The sequence below is a fragment of the Clupea harengus genome, chromosome 6 (assembly GCF_900700415.2).
Source record: "Clupea harengus chromosome 6, Ch_v2.0.2, whole genome shotgun sequence".
NCBI classification, from domain to species: domain Eukaryota; kingdom Metazoa; phylum Chordata; class Actinopteri; order Clupeiformes; family Clupeidae; genus Clupea; species Clupea harengus.
In genome coordinates this window covers 23,748,137-23,768,264 of record NC_045157.1, presented here as the reverse complement: position 1 = coordinate 23,768,264, position 20,128 = coordinate 23,748,137, and the positions used below count along the sequence as shown (strand labels likewise).

General features: G+C 46.9%; 1 protein-coding gene across 7 annotated transcripts in view; it reads right to left on the bottom strand.

Moving 5' to 3' along the window:
* Positions 1 to 20,128, bottom strand: part of sox6 (SRY-box transcription factor 6) — a 163,866-nt gene that overhangs the window by 108,318 nt on the left and 35,420 nt on the right. For 5 of the 7 annotated variants that reach the window (XM_031569509.2, XM_042708090.1, XM_012814927.3 and 2 more), the window contains one exon: positions 18,479 to 18,529. In XM_031569509.2, the coding sequence (XP_031425369.1) occupies positions 18,479 to 18,529 (51 nt within the window). Of the gene's footprint in view, positions 1 to 4,146; positions 4,553 to 18,478; positions 18,530 to 20,128 lie in introns of those variants that run through there. The other 2 variants (XM_031569508.2, XM_031569510.2) reach the window with 1 other exon arrangement.

The window sequence follows — 20,128 nt, the reverse complement described above, 5'->3', positions numbered from 1 at the left end:
GGTGGAGTGGGCTGGTGGGCTGGCTAGTGGGCGGGGATCTTAGTTGAAGAGAAGGGAGAGATTCAAGAATCAGCCACATTTTTTATTCATGGGCCCAATGAGACTGGGCCTCCAGCACAACAAGTCCCGTCCTCAATGGAGCGCGAGCGAAACAAAGCACTTCTTTTGTATTACACAGTAAATCAAGCGGTATTATTTTACCTCTAAAATATTCAGTCTCTCAGGCACTTTTACCCCAGTCTCCAGCCATCAGTCAAACTGCTGAGGCATGAGAGAAAAGGATGCAGTGAGTGAGAAAGACAGAGAGAAAGAGAGTGAGAGAGAGTGAGAGAGAGAGAGGGTGAAAGAGAGAGAGGCAGTGAGTGAAGCTGACTCCATCCTCCTGTAACATGTGTCTACAGCAATCTTGTTAGAAAATGCAACAGATCTGTGCCGGGGCTCTGTAACAGTATTTGTCAGCTGGAGTTAATAATTTATTACGAGAGCTGGGAGGGCAGCGTTGCCTGTGTGCTCAGCTAAGGGGAGCGGAGTGCTGTGGTTGTGCGCGGCTGAGCGCCCTCTCCCCCCACCACCGCGCTTCCAACCTCATACATTAAAAGCCTCTGGGGTCAGGCCAGAAGAGAATAGGTTAATCGCTCTGCATAGCAACTGTAATATCATTGGGATTAAAGAACATACAGGTATTGCTATGCCTACAAAACATGTATTCGTATGTGTGATTGATTATATGCACTGGTAATGCTTTCTGTCCTTCTGTTTGATAAAAAACATTGCCACCAACTACCTTCTTGCAGAGCATCAAAGAAAGCCTGGCCAAATAGAGGTACTCCTAATCCCAAAGTACAGAGGGAACACCCAGTAAACAAGCAAACTACAAAAAAACAAGAACATGATCACATTTCTCATCTTCATGTTCGTGGAACAGATGATAAATAGAACAGCAGAGGCTACACAAAAGCGATACCCCACATGTGTCAGCATTGTTAGCCAGTGATTCCTTAATTCTGATGGATAATATCATGTGTTTCTCCAGTAAATATCCTAATATGGGCCTTTATGCATGCCAAACAGAGGGGTATGGTCAACTGAGGTGGCCTCTCTTGAACTCCTGATGAGCTGCCACTGCTCATGCCTGATTACACAATGACAATGGACTGCTAACAAACCCAGCTAATCAATAAGTGCATGAAACTCAGCTTGCCTTTTTCCCAGTTACAAACAGCCTCATTGACTTTAAGTGGGTGGGGTGGAGTATGGTTGGGGGGGACAGCCGAGGCTTTTTGGAGGGGTGGGGGTCATGAGTTGAAAAAAAAGCCCTATATATAGCTGACAATATTGCAGTACATTTAAAGGGATTAAGAGTTCAGTTCTCTATGCAGCGGCTCATGTGGCTCCTGGAATGCTTTGACTCATGAATTGTTGCCACTGATAATGTTTCATCACGCAACAACCTCCATTTAATTGGTTAGCATTCGAGGAGCCCCAGCCCCCAGCCCCCAAACCTCACTCCTACCTCCCCCCCTCGCCCCTAGCCCTGCTCAGCTTCGCCTCCGAGGTCTCATGACCGAGGCCATGTGTCTGTGGATATCCCATTTCCTCCAACGGCATAACAAGCCCTGAGTCTCTGCCCGCTGTCCCAGTCTCCAGCAGCCCTCACACACTGCTGACCTTTTATAGACAATAGTGATAAGTAAGTAGGTAACGCCCCTCTGGAAGACATACACGCACACACACACACACACACACATATACACACGCATGCACGCGCGCATACACGCTCTACCCATCGGAACCCTGACCCCAACCCACAGGCCTCCCTAAGCACAGGTCATTCCAGGAGGAAAATATTAGCCTTGTTTTCCCTTGACACCAAAACTGAAATGTGTGTGTGTGTGTATATATATATATATATATATATATATATATATATATACACACACACACACGCACAAACACACATTAACAGTGAGAGACACATAGGAGTAATCACATAGACCTCCCCCTGTTAAAAACACAAGAGAGCCATTGTTCAGGAGCATAATGATGAGAAAGTTGAAAATGGCAAAAGCTAGCTTATAACACGGCTTCAAGTTTCCATGGGTAACAGCACACACACACTCACACACACATGTGTTCATGGACACACACATGCATGCACTGGCTCACATGCCTAGGCATACTGCACTGAAATGCACTAATGTGGAAGAAGAAAAAAACTCCACAATGAGCCCGTCAATAGTTCCAGAAAGTTTCCGTTATAGTTCTAAAACGCCTGGTTCAGAAATAGACTTGGGAGGGCAGGGTGAAATTATCAACACATTAAGACATGTAAGTTTATGGAGCAAAGGTCCTTTTAGCCAAAATATCACCAAGCACTACTTAAGCCCAAAAAAATCCCAGACCCTGTTCTAAAGAGAAACATGCAATTCCTTTTGTATTGCACACTAGAAAATGCACTGGTGGTTATCCCATGGCACACTAGCTGTGCAGTGTTAGTACTGCCACTTGGCACAGTGAGGGGAAAAATCCCAGCAAAAGCGCTTTCTTTAGATAATATCTCTCCGTCATTATGATATGGCCACATTTTCATTTAGCCATTAAAACTGGGGACAAACAATCTAATTTCGTTTCTTACTGCTTTTGGAAATGCCACCATTTATCCATCAAATTTCAGTTAATTACAGGAACACTCAAAGTTAGTCTAATAAAACAAATTTTACCAAAAGCAAATTGCTAAGAATTTATCATCTTCTTGAATTATTTTACTGATCCTACAAAACGAGATGCTAGGGAATAAATAAATAAATCATTCTTGAAATAAATCAACAAATAAAGTGTTCTGACTCTCAGACATTTTCAAAATGGTTCATTCAGGCAGTATACAGTCCATATAAAGCCCATTAGTTCATTTAATACGAAGGAGAATGTAGCAAAACCGCCACAGCTGTTCGGGAGAAACAGGAGAAAGGAAGACTGATAGTGAGAAAGAAAGAGAAAGAGAGAAAGATAGAGAGCAGCACCTTTTACAGGTGACAATGGAGGTTCATGTGGTATAATCAGACGGTGCTACCTGACAGCTCCCAACTGCTAAATTACTGACACAGTTTAGCACAATTAAATTATTACCCGCTATTGTGACTATGCACCCTCACAGGAGAGTCAGTTACCTACGTAGTCTCTCCCTCTCTCGCTCTCTCTCTCTCAGTCAACACTCCACTCTACTTCACAGGGACTCCAGGGCAGTCAGTGCAACACAGGACTTGAGTAAATGAAAATCAATAGAGAGCAACTGCTTATTCCCACCCTTAGCACTTCCAAAATGGAGTTAGCGCGAAAAGAGAGGAACAATATGGACTCATGATACTCGCTCTGAATAAGCTGCGAACTCCTGTGAACCACACAGAGTTTTGCACTTAAAAATGACAATTCGGATTATATTCAGTTTTCAATTGAATCATCTGTCAATAACATTGTGAAAGAATGTCTTTCAGCAGTGTAATCCGTGCATAACATACTCACTTGACCAAAATGAATGGAATTCAAGAATGACCGAAAACAGCAAATGTATATGTTCACCCTTTGGAAATAACAAAAACCGAAACATGCACTGAAACTCGAGTGGAAGAAGCAATTACAGATAATAACATTAAAAGGCATCAGATGGTTTGAGAAATGTATTAACTCCAAAAAAGGTACCTTGAGAGTTGTCCAAATTAATTTGTATAAATTGTTCTTCCATCAATGTTGACCTTACCCCCTCAAAACATCAACTCAATTACAGCTCCCCTCCTCCGCCACTCTCTCTCTCTCCAGATGCATATTGAGTTAAAAAACGGCAACTTAAAAACCTGTTAAAAACTCTCACTCCAAAGACGGCAGCGCAGAACGAATTACACAGGCCTCTTCCAAAAGTCCACTTTAGATATTGAGAGGAGCAGCGATAATGACTTTGCACAGTAAATTATTAGAAATAATATCCTGTTTGGAGGGTTTCATTTTGACAAAACGTCCGTCTCTGGATTGGCTGAGCGGCTCTCGCTGCTCGTCCTTGCCCCTGCGCACAACCTGACGGTGGCGTGATGGAGACTCGCTGGTTAAGAGCACTCGAGAGCTCGTCTAGCCGGTAACAGGTCAATAAACACTCACACGCAGAGCTGGGCAGCCCTCTCCGCCACTTCTCCCCCTTGGTCTCGGCCGGCCGCGGCTTCAGAGCTGGACGGCATAACACTGCCTCAGATCTTCAGCGTGTGTGCACACACACACACACACACTCAAACACAAACTCACACACACACACAAGCGTTGATTTCCCAACCACAGGCGAGCCGGTGTGCACATCCAGTGAGAGGCGCGCAGATAGAGCTGAACTCCAAACAGAACAGAGAGGAGCAGAGCTGACCAAAACCCACCGATGCTAAGCTGTGTCACTCAGCCACTCTCACTCTCACAGCCAAGAGCCCGACGCGGGGGAACACTCAGACACAAGAAAAAGCTGCTTGTTGTTTTCCCTTTCCCCCCCTCTCTCTCTTTCTCTCTCCCTTGCTTTCTCTTCCCCCACTCTCTCTCTCTCTCTCTCTCTCTCTCTCTCTGTCGCTCTCTTTCTCTGAACGTGCAGAGGTCTGGGCCTTCTGGGGGATGCAGTTCCCAAAGTGCCTTCTGTCACTGCCGCTGCAGTTAAGCAAACTTTACAGCCAGTCAAGCCATCAACCAACACAGCCTATTTGCTGAGCAACAGTGGAGCTTTGTGGTTTGCCTCACAGTTGACAGTAAGTTATGAGCCCTTTGTGAGCGAAGGGGAAGGAAAACAGAGATCGGAATTTGGCAGGAAAATATAATACAGAATTCTCCTGTCTGTGGAACCTGAATTTTTTTTTTGTGGAAACAATCAAGCATTGTTGGGGGAAAGAAAAGCAACTCTGACACATGAAATATAGTGGGGGCCCCCTTTTAGGAAAACAGTAAACAAAGCGCCATTCAGGCCAGGTCCTAGCTGTCATTTATAAAGATAGTTTCTTCAGAGCAGTCAAGAGTTTACAGCAGAGAGGTTCGGATTCAACAAATCAAGTGTAAAGTCTCCCACAGTCTGCACTGAGCATACTACTGAGACAACAGACAATGCCAAGGAGTGGTTGCTGGTGTGTGTGTGTGTGTGTTTGGAGGGGGGAAGGCAAGGGCAAATTTTTCTGTCTCACGGAGATATACAATGAGTATATAGGAGATGGAGGAGGAGGAGGAGGAGAAGGGGGCACAGAGAGCAGAAAGAAAAAAGAGAGACAGAAAGAGAGAAAGAGCAGAGGAGAAATAAAAGAGAAAAGGGGGCCCTGAAAAACTTGGAGCGACTCGCCAAAAAAGCAGGAACAATGGCTAATTATGGGGGAGTAATTTTGCGAGGGACAGGAAAGAAGAGCGGGACACTGGAGTCACTGAATGGATTATGAAAGGAAGGGGCTATTCTGGCGAGCGGGGCGGCGGGAGGAGGAGGAGGAGGAGGAGGAGGAGGAGGACTGGGCCGCTCAGTCTTTCGGACTAGACCTCATGAGGTCATCATTGGCAGCCGGGCCTCTGCAAAAAAAAAAAAAACAACTCTGGGCTGGTACAACTGCCGCATGGACATCTGGAATGTCGGCACACAGTGGCCTGCTTTCTCCGTGGCGATCCTAATTCCTTTCTTTTCCAAAAATAGGAAGCCTCGCCAGCATTGGTCACCCAAATTGGAAAATTTGCAGCGTCTAATGAAAAGAAAAGCAGTTTTGTTCCCTCTCATTCTCATCTCATAAATGGATTTCTGTGGAGGGAAGGGGGGAAAAAATGAGGAAATTACCTTCAACGCTGCTTTGATTAAGCGGCTCTATTCTTGGGCCTGGGTGGACAACAGCTCATTAGTTACAGTTAGACCCACCCCTAATTCTAATGAGAACTTTTTTTCATTCTTTCTTTTTTTCATTCTTTCTTTCATTCTTTCCTCCCTGCTTTCCCATTGTCCACATCATTTGGTTGAGAATGCCACACAATATTACTGCAAACAGTCCACTTCTCTTACTCTCTCCCTGCCTCTCCCTCCCTCATCCTCTCTCTCTCTCTATCTCTCTCTCGTTCTCCTTCTCCTTTACACTTCTCAGAAACAGAGAAAAAAAAGAAAGACAGGAGCAAAAGAAGAAGAGAAGGGAGGGAGGAGAGAAAAAAAGAACGAACAGGGGAGTATTCTAACGACGGCCACATTTCATGTGACACGTCAATTGGAAAATCAAAACAGGGGTAGCTCATTTGCTCCACCCAGATGAGGCCATGTAAAAGGCCCTGATGAATGGAGGGCCAGCCAAGCCACACCTCAGAGATTTATGATTAAGCCTTATTATGTCGGGGGAAACTGACATTGATTGCCGATTTGAGCCGCTGCAACCAATTCATCCGCTCCTGTTGAAAGGAGAGCATGGTCAAGGGTGTGTGGAAAAGTGACAGGTTGGTTGTGGGGAGGGGTGTTGGGGGCTGCTGAATAAAAAGTGTAGCCTCACATGAATGCCTGGCACCCGTGTCTGTTTGGAGGTGGTTAAAAGCTACCGCACTGATTGACGGCCGATGAAAAAAAGAAAAAAAGAACGAGAGGAGACGAGGAACATAAAGACAAACGGGCACTCCTGCCATTGGGCTGAGTAATTGCCCTGAAACTTGGTTCACAGGAGACATGTGCAGGGCCTGTTTCAGCGATGCTAGGCTGGTTTTGCTCAGAAAGCGGCACCAACACGCGCCCTCTAAAACAGGATGTGAAACACAGCCTAATAAAATCAGAGGAGCTGACAGACGTGGTTGAACGGGGGGGGGCCTTGGACTGCACATACATTCAGTCCCGGAGAAGCGGCGCATTACTGGATTAGACGCTGACTGATACAGAAAATGTCTCACCCGTCTGTTGCTAACCATGTGTCTGACCACTCTTCTTTGAGCCTCGACAACATCCTGGAGTTGTCTTCCGTATGAAACAGCACAGTAGCCTCTTAAAAATGTTCCCAACAAACTGGAAAATATTTGCAACTACAGTTCAGAGAAGGAGGAAGAGGAGGAGGAGGAGAGAGAAAGGGACAGCGAGTGAGAGAGACAGAAAGAGAGAGAGACAAAGAGAGGAGAGAGAAGAAGAAGAAGAAAAAGAAGAAGAAGAAGAAAGGGGTGGAGAGGCAGGGTGGAATGATTGGTGACTGGCTGGTAGTGCCAATGGGAGTGAGCTGAGCAGAGCAGAGCAGAGCAGAGAGGCCCCTTCTCTCCGTGTGTAATGCAATCCTCCTCTCAGCCACAGGCCTTTGGTCGTCAGGAGTAGTCATGTTGACTAACACCTTCGTCTGCGACTGGCTCCCCCCTCCCCACACCCAGCCTGCTCCTTTGCTTTCTTTTCTCTCTCTCTCTCTCTCTCTCCCTCTCCCCTCTTTTCTTTCTCATTTTTTTCCTGGCAATTGCAGACGCATGCATCATGACAGGCTTTCAGAATGAAATCATTAACTAAATTGCTTTCTTTAAAAACCACAAGTGTGCAACGGGGCTTGTGTATCTGTCTCTGGCCGCCGTCCACGGCGCTCTGGTTCCCGTTTGCATGCTCTGGTGGGACTCTGTTGTGGTCGCCTGCCACCGCAGCGCGGCTCGGCTCGGCTCAGGCTGCAGCCACCACCGCCGCTCGCCCAGGCCAATATGAAATAATCGGGTAATCTCAAACTGCTCCTCCATTTCCCCCCCTCCTCGGGGCGCACACAAAGAGGCCCTTTGTTTCCGAGCTCCTGGGTCGCCCCAGCCACACGGGTCTCGATCACTAAATCAATCAAAAGCATATTAAACAAATAGAAGTTTCTATTTGAGGTGAATGATTTAGAGGACTGGGGGGAGAGCCCCACTGAACGCCGAGCGCTAAATTGAAACCACTACTGTGAAGAGCAAACAATAACAGCACAGTGGCTTTATGCCTGTATTAGTAATAATGGCAATTATATCACTCTTTCATACATCATTGGCTAATCTAGTGGTTAAAATTAAATATAAAACAAACATAGGAAAAACCCTCTCATAATGGTGGAAAAAAATGGTTGGAGAGAAGAATGAACAAGCCATATGCACTCAAAAGGTGTATTATCAAAGGAACTGAAGACAGAGCCTGCTCTTTGGTAACATTGTTTCTATCTGGCTCAAATAGACTTAAATAACCTAAGCAAATAGCCAAGAGTAAATAGCTAGTGAAGGCCAGACAAATATTTGATGTGTGGATATGGTCTGAGCCTGTGCGAGATGTGTGGAGCGTATCTCCCCACAGCAACAACTCCCTTCTCTCCCTCCCTCCTTCTCTCTCTCTCACTCTCTCATTCTATCTCGCTCCCTCCATCACTGTCTCATGCACCCCTAGCTCCCTTTCTGCCTCCCCTATCAGTCCCTCACCCCTCTCTCTGTACAACATAGCAGATGTGTCTTTCACAGCCTACAGAGTGTGCAACCAATCTGCAAACAATAGCCTGGGCTGACAAAGGTCGACTTTCGCAATATGTCAGTTATCAAGGGGCTGAAAGCCGAAAGGCCACACAGCAAAGCCATGTCCAATAAGCATTCTACTCCATCACAGGTCACCTCTGTGTGTGTATGTGTGTTTGTGTGTGGGTTTGTGTTTGTGTTTGTGTGTATATGTTAGCGGGGCACTCAACTACAATGCTATCTGAGCCTTAAAATAAGCCCATTAACCAAGTTTAAGCCACCTATTTGACCTCACGTTAAGCCAACAGTTGGTGTAAACAAGTTCAATCCTATTATCCTAATAATACGTACAGTGGCCACAGGTCCCTAGGCACTAAAGCCAGCGAGAGCCTTAAACACAGCAATGAGGCCTGACAGACCCACAGACAGCCACCACCTCTGACATCATTCTCTTTGTGTTCTGAAAGCAGGGTCACAAGTTAATCCCTGGCCTGGCCTCGGGTCAGATGGGAAGGTTAAAAATTCTTGCACTTACCGCTTCCCTTTTAAATACTTCTTAACACTGGCAACTGTCAAGTGCTTCAGCACAATGAGATACAGTTTCTATAAAGTGTAATGTGCGGTTTAGATTTTTAATAAACCAATGCTTCGGCACTACACAACAATCTGAGCCTAAATGAACGATTTATTATTATTTCAGATGTTTGGTTGGGCTTATTCCTTCAGCTGTTGTTCCACTAAACCTTTTTAAGCGTTCTTCGCAGCACACGCTAAGGGAAAACAAACTTATGAATATATCTTTCATGAACAAAACTTTTTAAGTGTTTCCACTTTGAATCGCAACGTGTATAATTCATCCTCGTGCCGCCTCTTAAAAGCGACAAACAACACATTCGATTCAGCGCGATGAAAGCATAATGCCAGCAGATGGTCGCTTTGCTTTATTCCGGTGTCACTTTGACAGTGGATCAGCCGACAGTCTTAGGGTAAATATTTAACATGCAGCCATTTAGCCAGATACAATGTGTGTGTGTGTGTGTGTGTGCGCAGGGGAGCCAGAGAGCGTGGCAGAAAACACTCCCTCTAGGACTCATTTCTTAGGATGCGCGAAAGAAACAAGTCACACGCAGTCATTCTAGTTCAAGGGATGTTCACATCATTCATTTATGCCAGAGTGTCTCGCAGCTCTCTGCAAGCCCGAACCGCAGAGGCAGTAAACTGGCTTTTCAAGCATAGGTGCTATATACGTTAGAGGAGCCTGACGTGTCAGCTGGTCGGAGGGCCTTCCCTGGAGGCTGAGGTTCCTTGCATCTGTCCGGTTGTTTCTAGAATCCCCCCGCAAACGTCACCGTGGTGGCAGTCCAGGAAGGAGGCTGCTTTCTATAAACGGCAGCTCCAGTGCGGGAGCTAAAAATAAGGCCAGGGTTTTTCTTTTTTCCTTTTTTTTTTTCTAGAAAGACACTCCTGAATTAAATGCGACACGAGCCGCACATATCGAAGCCCGCTTCATTACATTGATTTTTACCATTTAAAAGCTCCATGAAAAAAAGACAAAATGCATGAACTTAGTGAAAAGAAGGGAGCAGCAACCGAAATGCTTGCTTTACTGAAATAGCCACTTCATCACTCTCTCTCCCCTCTTAAAGATATCATTTAACAGAGACACTTAAGGTTACTCTGCTAATAGGCTTGTTTCTGTAGTATTATGACTGGCTACATAATCGGGCATGCTGCAGTGGGAAGGCAAGAGTCAAGTGTAGATTTGCACACTTAAAGTCACTTTAAGGTTTCAGCACTTGAAGAGGCGCTCCACTGAAGGGGGTGGGGGTGTAATGTGTGTGTGTGTGTGTATGTGTGTGTGTGTGTGTTGGAGTGGGGTGTAGGAGCAGCAGCCCAGGAGGTGAGGAGTGGAGTGATTATGTGCTGAACCCACAGGGCATGTCTTCACAGGGACTGGCAGCGCCACTCACAGAAAGCCAGGTGTCAAAATGTCCCACTTCCCCATTTTTTTCTCTTTCCCTCCATCCCTGAGACTGTGACATGCTTCCTCTTAGGCCTTTTCCTCCTCGCAGCCCAGACTGCTGCTCTCAGGGACTGTGTCAAAGCATGGGCGTCACGTCGGGCAGGGTGAAGCTAGGGAGGGGCAGTGGTGGCGCTGATGGCGCTGATGGAGGTGGGTTTGGTCGGTGGTGACACGCTCGTCATGTTGAGTAATTCATGAACACCCTGCGGGGCCTGTGCCAGCGGAGAGGACATGCTCACTGTGGGCACTCACTCACTCACTCTCTCACTGCCTCAACATCCACCCTTTAGCCTCCCACACGGGCCGGACACACAGCTGCAGCCCCGGCACACGCTTCCGTTACACACACACACACACACACACACACACACACTCATGCTCCTCTCTCAAACTCTCTCTTTGTCTCACTCACACACAAACACACACACACACAAACTTGCACAGCTACTTTCACAGAAACGTACAGAACAGAACAAACACCCACATATCAAAATGCACATACCAATCTCCCCCCCCCCCCCCCCATACACACACACACACACACACACACACACATACATGCATGCATTCCGACTGAGAGAGAGAAACAAGCCAGCTCATAATCTGACTGTGTGATTTTTAATTGAGTTCTTCTCCCTTTAGTGCTTGCTATTATCCCTGACTAATGGCATCCACTGGACCTCTCTCATTAGCCGAGTGGCTCTCTTTACCGGCCCTCTTGTTTGATACAGTTAGAGTTAATGCACTATGAAAAGCTCACCGAGAGTCATCAGCGATCTGCATATTCAATAACTTCCGTAATTACATGCGCAATTCATCAGATCCGATCTGATTGCAGGGGAAGAGCTCAGAGACCGGGGGAAGAGGAGAGGTCTGATTCCTGGAGGACAGAAGTCTAATCACAAAACTAACATGATAATTGAAATCTAAATTGAAAAGGCTCGGCTTGCCAGGCACAGGAAAAAGAGACGAGGAGCGAGAGAATGAACACCAGAGACGGAGTGGGCGGCGGAGAGAGAGAGAAAGTGCTTTGGGCACTTTAGAGGGAACCGGAGACACGGCAGTAGAGTGAGGAAGCTCACATTGGGTTAAAGGACAGGACAATGAGCCTGAGGGGGTTCCCATGAGCTGTCAGAGCAGCCATGTGTCTTGCAGGACACTACATCACACTTCTGCACTGTTTCACAAGAGACAACATCACAGGACATGTTGCACCACTGGGTTTGAATGAACACAGAAACCGTGAGCTCTACTCCCAAGACTGGTTTAGAAATGTCAAACCCTGTCAACTTGACGCCATCTATTCGTTCTAAACTTAATTTTCATCCACGTCAGATCTGGGCCAGATTGACAACAGCCTTCGGCTACGTGTCGGACTCGGAAGACAGAGGTCACCTCCATCTTTAGTGTGTGCACTCCTTCTTTCTTAGCAAGAACTCGTGTGTAAGCGGTTAGTAGACTTCAGTGCACACGACCAGCCAAAAGCACCACCCTCCTTTGCAGGCTTTTGGCTGAGCAGGCCTGAATGCTCCCTGTTACACTGACTAAGTTTCCTGTTTTTCTGCCGCCTCTGTGAGGTAACTGGTCCGTTTGCGCTGCATAATACAGCCATTGTTAGAGCCGAGCGAAGATGGTTTGTACATTGTATAGGATGCTCAAGACCTCAGTTCACCTCCACAGTCTATCGGAGCTATTCACGGCTCTTGTCTTCTCTTGACCCGTGCAAAATTATAGAAATATGACTTGGTTATATCTAAGCATGAGTTAAGATTAGGGGGAGAAAAAAAATAGATAATTCCAAGAATGGAAAAACCCAGCTTTTGTATAGCCGGGCTAAACACCTGTGTTGAAGCATACCAAAAATAGGCCTTCCCTTGTGTTTTCTCCACTGAGAACAGTTTTTGCCTTCAACATATTCTTATCAAATTAAACATAATTATATAAAAAAAAAATCTCTTTTGAGTCTCAGACATATGCAGCTGAGGATGACTTAACTGGATTTTGAGAGGGGAGGAGAAAAAGAAGAAGAAGAAAAAAATGAAGAATGTGTTTTGATGTCTTTCGAATGCTTTCATTCTTCTGGAAAACAACTTGCGCAGTCTGCAGCGTGACTAGACAAGTATTATTGTACAGTACAAGGTTCTCAGGACGGCGAGGAGGAGGAGGAGGAGGAGGAGGAGGAGGAGGAGAGCTCCAGAGCAAGGCTCCGTCCTGCTCCCTCTCGTCCCCTGGCATCCAGCAGCCATGCGCTCTACAGATTCTCCCCCCATCTGCTGGATTCATAGTCAGCCCTCAATAACAGTTAATTAGTAATGCCAAATTCATTAACCCGTATTGCTGTTCCAGCGGCCCGGGCCGTAAATTAGCTTAATGTGAGCAGACATATTCCAGTTGTAATAAGGGGCATAAAATGTGAGGAGAAACACATACAGTGCGACCATAGATCATTGTCTGTAATGCTGCAGTAGCCTCGGAAGACAACACGCTCCCTGAGAGAGCCGTGGGGCCTCTTTGTTCCCGCAGGTCCTTCAGAGCAACTTGAGTTAAAGGAGAATCTCAAATGTTAAATTTCTAAAAAATGTCCTATTTCGGTCCATCTTTTGATGTACGCAGTTCTGAGTTAAAGTGTGTGGTTTGGCTACGTAAACATTCGTACATTACATTTCAATGACATTAAAGTATCAGAAATAATTCCGTTTGGTGAAGTGATATCAGTTGAGGACATGTACCTGTTTGTATAGGCTGCTCATGCAGAAAGGACATTTGTGTGTGTGCGTCTGTGTGTGTAAGGGTGAGAAAAAGAGAGAGAGTGAATGTGTGTGTTTGTGTGCGTGTGTGTGTATGTGTGCATGTGTACGTGCCGGCCGTTGAACGTGCGGGAGCACTGTTATCAGTGAGGAGGGCGAGGTGCCAGAGACAAATAGAAAAGTGCAGAAAGCTGTTTTCTCCCTCTGCCCCCTCTGCACAGTGGAGAGAGAGAAGAACAAGCGAGCGAGCGAACGAGTGAAGGCGATGGCTGGAGGCAGTCCAAACAGCATCTGACAGCTCCTTCTAATTGGAGAAGTTATTTTTCTTCCAAATCTCTGGCATAAATCTAGTTGTGTTTATTTAGAGTCAGTTAGGAACAAGTGGGTTTTGGCTGTATGGCACGTTTCCCCCTTCTCACTGAACTGTGTTATCCACCACCCCCACTCCCCCTCCCCAACCATTTCTCTTTCTTCCTCACACTCTCTCTCTCTCTCTCTCTCTGTGTTTTCTTTCTCTCTCCCTTTTTCTCATTTTCCTCTTGTGTGTGTCTAAAGCCAGACGCAGCTACAGGTTCCACGTCTGCCTCGACTGTGGCAAACGAATGAAGGCACAAAACAAACTGCTATTGTAAAAGGGGACAACGACCTTTGCTGTCCTTGGTTTACGCATTGACCTTTCATCCCTATCCCCCAGTGGTCTCGGCTAACAACTCACACCAAGGAGCCTATTAGACCAGGATTCCACTTTGTTGTTAAAAGGGTCTTGTCCTTTCAGAGCACTAGCTTTCTCTCTTTCTCTCGCTCTCTTTTTTTTTTTACACCAAGGTGGTGGAGGAACACAAGTCCATTGTTCCCTCGCAGATGGAAGTTGGAGTTACTACGGCAACTGCTCTAATCCCTCTTTTTACCACCTTTCTTCATCTTATTGGTCTATCAAGTGCTACCTTTTAACTCTGCGAGCCGGAGGGGCAGCAGCGAATCTCGGCCCCCGGCCTTAATTAGCTGCGATTCGAGCCGCACAGACAACATGATGAGCTAATTGAAATTTGCAAAATAATGACGTACCGCAAGCAGCTATTCCTTCTCCAGAGGCCTCGGCTCGAAGAATGATGATAATGAGGCCATTATTGAGGATCGGACATTAAAATGCTGCCTTGCCACCAAAACAGAGCGCGTAATTGTTCTGGTGTTGTCCAGACAATCAACAACCTATTGTCACTGACTTGAAAGATAAAGCAGCGAAGAATGGGTGCCATAATGATTGGTCTGTGCTGCCATGCGGGCCCGCACAGAATTGTCTGCAGAGAAGGTCCTTGATAGACTGCTGATTTGTTGAAAGGGGTGTGGATGAAAAAAAGTGTCCTTTCTCTTTTTTTCCTGCCCCCCCATCACCCCCCCCCCCCCCCCCCCACCACCACACACACACACACACACACACACACACACACACACACACACACACACACACACACACACCCTTGAGTAACCCTCGCCGCTAAAGCAACCGCCGAGCTGAATTAGCCTCCTACCATTCATCTGGTGAAAGGATGGAGCCACACTGGACCATCCTCGGCACATGGGGAGGCCCCCAACGTCGAGGCCTGGCGGATCAGGTTTAAACAGCCCCCACCATTTATTCCTTTAACTCACTGCTCTGGGAGGGGGGAGGGGGGAAGGAAAGATCACAGTTGCCCTGTGAACAACTGATGCCAAGCTGTCAAAAAGCCCAGAAGCCCCCACCCATCCACCCCCTAAGAAAAACTAATATATGTCGCGGAAGTGACTCGATGTGACAAACAAAATAACTCACCATAGACGATAATATCAACCGATAAATTGCCAAGCACAGCAGATGAGGTGGAGCCCGAGTGCATTTGAGAGTTTGATTGAATTACCCCAGTTACGCGGGAGTTTTGAGCTAGGGGTGGGGGTGGGGGTGGGGGTGGGGGTGAGGGGTTATTAGTCACACCGTCAACATGGCGGGGGCCTGAGGACCTGAGGATGAGTTAAATGATTTAAACACGGAATCAAAGACGAAGCTAACAGTGCTGTGCCTCCGATTGGCCCAGAGGGGCAGGCCCGACCCCGCTCCACACCTTTTAAAAGTGCTCCATTGTGAGGCTGGGGAGAGCAGGAGGGGGGGGGCTGGAGGGAGAGAGAGACAGTGGGGAGGGGGGGGGGGGGGGCGCTAAGTAGGCCCCTCTGCCTAGTCAACCTTCGGAGTGCTTCATTTATCTTCATCTTGTTAAACTAAATTAATTAACAATCTCCGTGTTACACACTTTCTCCTCTCATTACATCAAATAATGGCAGAGATGGAGGAGGAGGTCCTCCCCACTGGGATTAGCCGGGGACTACAGGAGACGTCTCTCTTTCCCTCCCCTCACTCTCTCTTTCTCTCTCTCTCTCTATCTATCTTACTCACCCACTCCACCGTTCTCTATCTCCCTCTCTCTCTCCTCCCCTATCCATTCACACTTCCTCTTTCCCCAGCTCTTTTCTCTCTCTGTCTTTCAAGTTAAGATCTCTCTTTTTCTGAAATCCGATCCTCTCATCTGTTTCTTCAACTTGATAAATGTTCAAATGTGCTTTGCATGACTGTTTTCACCAAAATATTGTTGCTGTGTATGAGACAGCCATGTCAGCTTTTCAAGTTTAAAATGGAAAGAAATGTATTGCATCATGACTTGCATGTTCAAAACAAGATGCTACTGCTCTTAGTAGACAGTATAAGGGCAACATCCTACATAATTTAAACTTTAAACTTTCCGTTACCTTTGAACGTTTCAAGTGTTTCAAAATGATGGGCATGTGCGGGCATGTGTGTGCTGTATGAACGAAATGTATCATCGTTGTTCTGCATTACCTGACTATTGACTCATAACAAAAGCGATGAGTCATTTAAGACAGAGCAAAAATAGCCGTTCTTTGTGTTGAGCTCAAATCCTGAAAATCTCCCCTAGGACATCTGTTCATTAAGATCACAACTGTGTCTTTTCAGCTAGTGCAGGGGACACTGAAAGCAAAAACACGTCCTAACCAGGCTCTGTACAGAAATAGACAGAGTCATGGGGACATGGGACTGAGTTTCTGTCATAGTTTCACATAATTGCACTGACAGAAGCCCTTTGACACTATTTAGTCTCTTAATAAATGATGTTGTGATGTTATGCCCCCATCCCATCCCATCCCTCCCTCTCTCTCTCTCTCTCTCTCTCTCTCTCTCTCTCTCTCTCTCTCTCTCTCTCTCTCTCTCTCTTTCTCTCTCTCCTCTGTCTCCCCAGGACACAGTGAGCTCTGGCCAAGCAAAAGGGCAAACCCTGAGGCAAAGCCTGCCTTTAATCTTGCCCTGATTGTTGAAGCCTCCTCCCCCCCAATGGCATGTGCGTGTGCGTGATATCGTTCTGCTGGTGCCTCTGTTGTAATTAAAACAGACACTGACAGAAGGATGTGGCTAAGTCCCATAATGATGCATTTACTCCGATTAATCACAGTGTTCTCGTCTTGTAATCACCCCGAACAAAGAACAAAAGGAAATCGTTTTTTATGTTTGTTTTGTTTCGTTTTTTTCTCAAGACTAAACAAACAAAAAAAAAACATCCTGTGTGTTACGTCACAAGGAAGATTTGCTGATGGTATGGTATATATATGTGTGTGCATGTGTGTGTGTTTGTTTGTGTGTGTATGTGTACACCGCACACTCGGGCATATGTGTCATGGTCACTACAGGCAACTGTGGCGACGTGGCTATCCTCTTACTCCCTTCCCCCCCCCCCCCTAACCCAGAGGCTAGTTATCCAACCAACTGGGTCTCCTTCAACAGGTGGCTCAAGTCAAACTCAATCCTGCACTCTGTGGCTTTAGAGGGAAAGGGGAAATGGATGAGGGCAACATGCTGACAATAATCCCATGCGCTCTCCATGATCCTCCTCCCTCCCGGGGGTCAGAGCCAGTGTTACGTTTCACGACACATGTAGCACAGCCACGGGAAGAACAATAGACGGCCGGAAGACTACCCCCTCAAACCTTGTTTCTACCAGTTACTTGTGAAAGTGTTTAACTGGAGGAATTAAAAGACAGAAGAGCTTGTTGTGCGGGGTCTTTTCTCTCCTTTACCTCTGAGCTGTGAGGAGCTTAGATCAGCAGCCCAAAGCTGACCTACTACTCACAACATGTAAACTTTTGGTTCAAGGAGAAAGGGCAAAGTTAACAACTATAAAGATTTGTGAGTAGGAAAAAAAGGTATACAACACTATGATGCCAATTTCTTGTTTTTGTGTGATTAGAAAGGATCATTACAGCATTCCTATATTTGTCGGGGATGCAACGGATCTATAAAAAAGGTTGATAATTTAATCAAATAAATGACCTTTTGAAAAAAAAAAAATCAAAGCGGATTCATTAGCTTTAGTAAAGTTTGGCTGACAGAGGCTTTGAAAGGCAGATGCTGCCATTGCCTATAATGAGACAGTGCTAATTAGGGCACAGCACTCAAGCCTGCAGAAGGTGGTTCAGCACGGAGAACAGCCGAAGGTTGAATATAACCATTGCTATTTACTTCGTCTGTGTACTGACAGCATAGATTCTTAATTAGAGTCACAAGAAAGGGTGACAAAATGTGCCGTCCCTACTTATTTTGACTTTGCGGTTGAGTACACCACACAAGCACACACACATGCGCACACACAAACATACACACACACACAACCAAACACACATACACATACACCCACGCACAAACACACACTCAAACACACACAAACACAAACACAAAACACATACACACAAAAACAGGAACAGGAAACTAGCAAATCAAAGGTGGTGTGTGTGTGTGTGTGTGTGTGTGTGTGTGCCACCCCCACCCCCAGGCTCCACCTGTGCAGCGTGTGAGGGGACTGACGGACGACAGAGAGGCATGCAGTGGGGACGGAGGAGGGGAAGGCCTCCATCTGTACAGGCAGTGCACAGCACCCATGAGGCCTGTTCAGTCTGAGGGCAGAGCATGTTTACAACCCAACTGTCTGTTGCAACCAAAACACAGCATGGTCAGCATGCCGAGTTTTGCACTCTTTGTGTGAAGGACTATGCTTGCTTTTAAACTCGCACACACACATACATGAGAAACATACAGCTGGGATGCATATCCCTGACATACACAAACACAAATGTAAACACACCCCCACCTCTGACCTAGGGCCTAGCGCGAAGTGTGCGATAGGACAGATTAGTTTAGCCCTTAGCCCCTGTAGTACAACAGAAAGCAACTAACCTCAGTAAAAAGCTGCTACGTAGAAAGCCCTCCATGTCAGCATTTGGGGTTCTGGTAGGAGAAATACATAGAGATCCATTTTAACTCTACACAACAACAACAGAAGCAAATGACAGCATCACAAACACGCATCAACTTACACACCCTTCCAGTTCGAGACTATGACATGTTACACATTAAGCCACCACTGGAAGGACAGAAACTGGATCCTTTCGACGAACTTTAATTACATATTCTAGTCGAAGAACAACGACCATTTGCGTAGTGGTTTGGAAGCCTCGCTCGGATGATACGCTATCATTACTGCGGAGGGTTCTGCTGCAGGGGCCCGCACTCGCTCGGGCCCCTCCCTGGGCTAACCTCCCCTACACGCGTGGGCCCAGAGAAGTGCAGTGTGGTGGTCCAGCTGCAGACCATGTGTGGCTGGGGCCACTGTGGCTTCTGGGAGCCCGACCGCACGGGCCCCAGCCTTGAGCAGCGCTCCGCCAAGGAGGCGGGTAGGATGTGGTCATGATGTCACTGCTCGCAAGAGGTCGTTCAGAAGCCTTGCCCGCAAATTTGGGAGCACGTGTTCAGCAATTGCGGACGGCAGGTTTCTATTAGCCACCCCCACTCTGCTACCCCAACGTCCCACCCCCAATCCCCCCCAACTACAACTTGTTTCTCATCTTTCTGAAAAGCCTGAAAATTTTTTTTCATCAATTACATAAATGCTTTGTTTTTGAAAAGCACTTGAAGAACAAATATAGGAGAGAAAACAAGGGGCGTGATGAACGAACAGACACCAGACATCTGTGAGGAAGAGTGAAGATTGGGCTCAGGCAGAGTGGCTCACTACAACTGTACCCCGAGACCCCTGTCCACGCTATAGCAGTCAGACCTCACCTATTTAGCCTATTGCCCACACTGTGACACCCGTCATGGAGTAACTAGAGCTCTGCCCACTCCACTGCTTGTGACAGCCAGTGATTTCCCAAGCTGTTTTTTTTTTTAAATGCAATAGTCGGTAGCAGAAATTCAAAAAGTGCTGCAACTAATTAGTGTTTTTCCCATGCTTTCAAATCCTACTCCCTCCCAGTCATCCTCATGCATAACACACATCAGAGTAAGAGACATCCAGCATCTTGGGCCTAAATGCTTTCGCTTTTTGTGACATGGGAGTAATTTGCCAAACACCACCCCCCCCAACACACACACACACACACACACACACACACACACTATCCCCACTCCCTGTCCTCCCCCTCCTCTTCCGCTCTCCTTTCCTCTCTCTTCCCCTCCCCTCCCCTCTTCCCCTCTTCTGTCTCTGCCTGAACTCATCTCTCTGTGGTGCTCTGTGCCGGGACTCTGGAGACAAAGCCTCTGAGAGAATGGAAAGAGTGAGCACGAACTCAAGGACACTGCGCCTTTCAGGCCGCAGCCAGGCACTTAGCAGGGCCGGCGGAACCGTGAGGCCCTCTGGGCCTCAGCCGACACTTTTCTCACCGTCGGAAGGCCGGTGGGGTAGAGAGGAGAGGAGAGGAGAGGAGAGGAGAGGGGGCAAGGCCGCAGACACAGAGCGGGGGAACCCAGCCCTGGCCCGAAGGAGGCGGCAGCAGCTCGGCCGGCAGTGACAACTTGAGAAAACAACAGTAAGAACGCGGCATGGCT